The 6,297-nt window shown below is 34.3% G+C and overlaps 1 protein-coding gene across 2 annotated transcripts in view; it reads right to left on the bottom strand.

The window, feature by feature from the left end:
- The window catches only part of LOC146474672 (neogenin-like), a 31,735-nt gene extending 25,438 nt beyond the window's left edge, over positions 1 to 6,297 (bottom strand). For both annotated transcript variants that reach the window (XM_085116395.1, XM_085116394.1), the window contains exons 1-2: positions 6,117 to 6,297; positions 15 to 326 (exon numbers count right to left, since the gene is read on the bottom strand). In XM_085116395.1, the coding sequence (XP_084972521.1) occupies positions 15 to 326; positions 6,117 to 6,177 (373 nt within the window). In that variant the 5' untranslated portion in view covers positions 6,178 to 6,297. The remainder of the gene's footprint in view (positions 1 to 14; positions 327 to 6,116) is intronic.

The following is a 6,297-nucleotide window of genomic DNA, read 5'->3' on the forward strand; positions in this document are numbered from 1 at the left end:
AAAACTGAACTTACCAGCAACAATAAGACGGGCAGTTCTACTGATAACTTGATAGTCCAAAGAAATGTAAGATACTGCTTCACACTGATAAGTTCCTTCATCTGGCTTGTGCGTTTTATTATGAATTATTTCCGTAAAATACAAGGAACCGTCTGGTTTTATCATCCTTCGGCTGTCTAAAGTCAATGTAATCCCATTTCTTTTCCATTTTATGGATGGTTTTGGATTTCCACCTACTCGACAGTTCAGAACAGCAGATTTGCCTTTCCTAACATAAATGTCTGAGGGTTCTTCAATAAAATATGGCGCTGTTACAGCTGATGCCCCTGCAAAAGAGCACAAAAGTTTGTATTCAACTATTTAAAATTACATAACATGATGGCAGACAAAAACAACAGCCGCCTTTCAAATTATTTAAACATATGAATCTGCTTCCACTCATTGCAAATTCCTTGGATTTATAATGATAACAGGGTTGATTAATGAGTAAGATGTTCATTGTCTGGAGGTACAATTTCCTAATAAAACTGCTATTTTCTAATCTGTTATCAGTCTACAGGTATTAAACAGATAAAGAAAAAGGAATATGGTCACTTGCTGTGACTACAGAAGGTAAGACTAGAAAGCTTTATTTCACAATTAATTCTGGCTCAGATAATAAACATTGCACCTTTATAATCCTGCTCAATGCTAATCTGTAAACCTTACCACAATTTTGGCACTTTATTCTTTTAAGCATACTCTAGAATGTTTCAGTTCTGCCTTTCAACAACAGCAGTATCTGATAACAACATTGTGTGTGTTGACAGTAGTGTGGAGAGATTGATTCCGATTGTGCACATTGTTCCGATCCACTTATTTTGTGAATGTCAAATTCTTAAGTCCACTTGACAAGTTTTTTCTTTAACCATACTCCAGGGCTTCTGATATTTCGCGCGGTCGCGGAGCCGCGAAATTCGGTTATATCCGCGGAATCCCGCGAAATTCACAAAAAAACGCGTAATACCGCGAAATTCGTTAAAAATCCCACCAAATGCATGTCGTTACAACATATTTGAAACTTATCTTGGCCACTGGGGCTGTTTACTTTTCATAAATGCAAATTTATCTTGAAATTTCGTCACTGTCACGAGTAAACATAACGTACCATAACTACCAGGCGTTCTTAGATTAATGTTGCGAAAAAATGGGCACAAGAAATGAGAAGACTTTTCGGTGACACTATACGGAGTGGAAAAGGAAACTGCTGTCTGTAGTAATGCAGGCACATGTTTAGTCGTACGTGCAGGGCACGATCGAAGAGTCGATTGAAGACACAACAATGTTTTGACTTCACAAATGGATTTAAACCTTCGATCACGAACAATCCTGCCTTGTAAACTGCAAAGCAACACGAGATCCTTCCAGTATATCTTTTTTTTTTCTGGAATCTTTCTTCTTGGCTTTCTTCTTTGTTTTTCGGCGAAATTTGCCCCGAAAATTCCCGCGAAATTTCCCGCGAAATCGGCCGTTTTCTCCGCGAATTTGTCTTCAAAAATCCCGCGAAATTTGACTTTTTTTCCCGCGAATTATCAGAAGCCCTGATACTCCCAAGCATAGAGAAATACTATAGGAGTAAATTTAATAAACTTTCTTTATTTTATACTCTTCCCAATACTCTTGTAGAATTTTACGGTAAAGCAGTAAGAAGTACTTGAACACCACCAAAAAACAACAACTACAACAAAAAAATTGAGAAGTCCAGTGGTTCAATGCAAGCATTCATTGCGATGAATGGAAGGTGACTTTCATAAAATTATTAAAGTGAGCTATTTTCAAACCTAGTGTGAAAAGTAGTTAATTGTTTAAAAATTAATTTACAGATGAATGGACAGGGATTGTATAGGAGCATTCTCAATGGTTTCCAAACTGATTTTAAAGAAAAAAATACTCACCAGTTAAAAAAAATTAAATAATAATTTAAAAAGATCAAACCACCTGCTAAAAACGAAACTTAGCATTATTTTTATAATTGTCTGGAAATTAGCAGTATAATACATCCATCATGCAACAAAGAACATTATACACTATATACTGTTCAGTGTGCAAAATTAACACACAATCATTTGAATGAAAAAGAAAAAGTTTTACAATAATTGAATGAACAATATTATTATTAATCAACTTAATTGCATAAACTATAATAAACTTAATGTAGTTAGTTCCAACCAAGTGGGTGTAATATTTATAATAAATCAACAAATGAATTACATTAAAAGTTAGTTCTGTGGTGACTAAATGATTTATGGCTTAATTTTGTGTCAGTTTGCAAATTTTCAAACGGGTTTAAATTATTTATGTTTTCTTTCGTTATTGATTAATACAAAGAACAATAAAAATCACTCTAGTTTTTAAACCAAAAACAAATAAAAAACCAGGACAGTCTTATTAGTGACCAGCCTTATTAAGCCCACTTTCTAAGAACTAATCCAAAACAAATTTTTGCATTTGTTTCTTGTCAATAAAGCTTTCAATTGTTAATCCTGGCCTTTGCTAAAATCAAAATTTCAAGGCCAGCAGGTGGCTCTTACAGCTACTGAGGTCATTATTTTTGACTATTGTGATAGTATTGTGATAGTTGAAATATCATTGCCATATAACAGATACTATTGTTATACTACCGGTAAGTACTGCAATGTTTTTAATTAATTTTTGACTTTACGTTACTCAAAGTAAGATCATGCAAATTGTTAACATATAATTTGTTATAGTGTTATATCGGCAATTTTTTTATGACTATTTAACTATCAAAATTATAGTTGAAAAACTAATGGGAAAGTTTTTGATAGTTGAAATTACGATCCACGCATTGCTATTGGAATGCTCACTATCGCAATAAATTGATAATTCAACTTATTCCACTATTATGTCATTTGACCAAATAAGGTCAAGAGAACATGCAAAACATAAAACAGTAATACACTGTTCAGTAGTGTCCTGGTTTGACCGGTTTATAACAGACCCTGGCGAATAAGGACAAAGACATTTCACTGGCTTTCCGTGTTGTTTATGTCATTCGCACGTGCTATATACTGATGGACAGATAAGGCCGGGTGTATTTCAACACTCTTACTAGAAAAGAGAAGCCAAAAGCCAAAAATAACAAACTCTTTTTGCAGTGGAATAATAAATCTTGTACTCGATTGTTTTACATATGATATGCACGGACATTTTGCTCATTGCCCATCTTCGCTACTCGCAAAATATCCGCGCGTTATATGTAAAACCATTGAATAAGATAATTATATATATTCTCACTTTCCTAGACAGTAGTCATATACAGCAGATATTACACGACGGCAAGGAGATGTGAATTTTATTTTCAATGTTTGAGTGAGTAAAATATTGTATTTTACACAAGAACACAAAATTCATATCTTCAAGCCACCATGTAATTTTCTTTTTATTATATAGACAAATCTATATCACTTGCTATTTTTCACCAACTGTAAAAATGCACAAACAAATTGTCGCAAAAAAGAGGGAAATGACATCATCAATATCCTTAATATTGAGGATATGGAAAATACGTCACTCAGGTCCAGGATGTAGTTTCATATGAATTTAACAAGTGGTGCATTTTCCAGTAAAACGCTCCTGTCTATGTAACAATGGGGATCTAATGTAGTCTTAAACTTATTCCTTAATTAGTTGATTGTTTTCAGTATAAACAGACAATTCTGACTTTCTATTTTCCTACGTGTAAGTTAGTATCTCTCCATCCTTTTATAAAACATAAACTAAAAATTCATCAATTGAATTGATCAGTGACAAATTCAGTAATTACACATTTCAGAGCAGCTGAGGAAAGTTGAATTACAAGGATTCCTGTGTGGTAGCAGATTATTTATAACAACCAGATCCCCGTCAATTAATCACATGACGATTTAAGGGACATTGTTTCCTATTTGTAGACCACTATTCTATTTTTAAAAACACAGGCCTACTTTGTATTATTCCAAAGGAAATTTCGAATGAGGTGTGTGGGCTTGGTAACAGTGCTCAAAATTGAATTAGGTCGGTTTAATGTCAATGTACTTTGAAAATATGTATTCTTTTCTTTTTTTTTTTTTTAACTTTTTTGTTATCCAAACATCCTCTCCTTATCAGCTGAAGCTTTGTAAAAATAGATAATGAAATGTAAATAAACTCAAATTGAAGAATGACCAATACCATGAAAACAAAAATACTTCTTTCATTTAAATATTAGCACGTTTTAATAATTTTATTAAAATAACTAGACATTCAGATGTATATTAAATAATTAAAGAAAAATATACATTAAACTTGAAGTTATTGCACTTTACAGGCTTTTTCTTACAGCTCACAGACAAGTAAAATGAGCTAAATTTAAGACAAAAATGTACGCGTTTGTACATTTGTACTCAAGTGCTTAATTCACGTGATTTTCATTTCGAACAGCAAGGTCAAGCAAAACTTTTCAGACTTCATCTCGCATCTGTACAAGCAAAAATCACCTTATAACTGTATAAATGTTTTAACAAAGGTAGATATTTTGTAAGCCTGTGATTCTCCAAAGAATGCACAAAACAATTCAACGGAAGATTATCACAGCTGTAGTTTCTCAATTTCTGCCTCTACATATACCAAGGCGTCTAAACACAAATTTACGACTGAAATAAATAATTTATCAAATTCATGCATACATTCAAATACTACAAAAGAAAAATACTGTTCCAAAATTATCACCACAGTGAAATTCAATATAAGAAACAAAATTGAGGTTTCTTCAATAATTCTCCCTTCAATAAAACACGTTCAGAGAAACACAATCGAGAGAAGCTATTAATTGGGGCTGAACCGTGAATCACTTCCGTTTCTTTCAAATCCTACGCTAGTAAAAACTTGGTCTAGCACATTCTTGATAAGTTTGAGCCTGCTGAAAACTATAATAAGTCATTATTTTTCCCTAATACTACCGCTAGCAAAAGTTTAACCACCAAATTATTTTTAAAATACAGTTCACAAGTCTGATTTTTGTAACCTAGTGTTGATAATCTACGAAAATTAAACTTCGCGTTGTTGAGACGAGGAGCTCCGGTGATTTTACAACACAAAGGCTTTTATACCGCTTTTCACACCTTTACAAACGAAGAGGATGTAATTAACTTTGCAAAATTTTACAAAAATGCCCATGACTAATGCCAGAGGTAATTATTACCAGGAAAAACGGCAGACAAAAAGATATTTGGATATTTACGACCAGAGTCTCGTCGCGACTTATTACTTCTCAAGACTGGTCTCTGCAATTTCTGGGTGACCTATTGTAGATCTATTGCTCACATTATAAAGCGGCTTAACACCCAAAATGATCTTCTTAGGTTTCAGCAATAAAGCTATCCGGGAACATTGAAAACCGACAAGAGAAGAAAAAGGGGACATGGGGTGCCAAAACAGCGCGCTACTGTCAAAAACCGAGGATTAATTACAGCAACATTATAATTCAAACACGTAGCGTTTTATTCGCGGCCGGTAAAACGAAATACAAATAGTTAGTCCTTCTTTAAGGTCCACAAGGGTTTCAGAATAAGACAACAAACCCCGTCCATTCATCTTCCAGTGAACAGATTCGTTTATTATGATACAAACGTACAAATCTGAGAATCCCTTTATTTCGTCAGAAAAGGAGAACAATCCAAACGCGCGAAATACACAAAACGCTGGTCGAAAGACCATAGCTTTTCATGGTTTCACACTTTCACTAATAACAATCTTACACACTGAGTCACGTTTGCGGTTACAATAAAACGCATGAAATACTCGTTAGGAAGTCACTCAAAGGCAAGAAACTCGATGAACTGATGTTGGGCCCGCATACAAGGTAAACACAACCAGTGTGACTACACACGTTTTTCGGAAAGGAACACACCAAAACGAACAGGAGCGAAACCGAAAGAGAGTTATTCTGACGGAAGAAACCTCTTAACGGATACGAGGATTAAATAAAAGCACGGTTAATGGTACACGTAGAATAAACCCACACGTATCGCGTGCTTGTATTCATACCAAAGATTGGCAAAACGACAACATGGCAATGAGTGACCAAAGTCTCCTACCTGAAATGGCGACCAACTGAACAAAGGCCAACAAACACGCCTTGCAGCTGCGTAGAAGCATAATCCTTCTTTTCACGCTGTAAAGAAATTACAAAACAAAACGAGAACGCTTTACTTCTTTAAGTTAAACGGAACCTTACTTCACCGCATCGTCCAAACTCTGTAATTAATCAAATGCCTG

Source organism: Pavona decussata, unplaced genomic scaffold (genome assembly GCF_977016875.1).
Source record: "Pavona decussata unplaced genomic scaffold, jaPavDecu1.1 SCAFFOLD_87, whole genome shotgun sequence".
In the NCBI taxonomy this organism is placed as follows: Eukaryota; Metazoa; Cnidaria; class Anthozoa; order Scleractinia; family Agariciidae; genus Pavona; species Pavona decussata.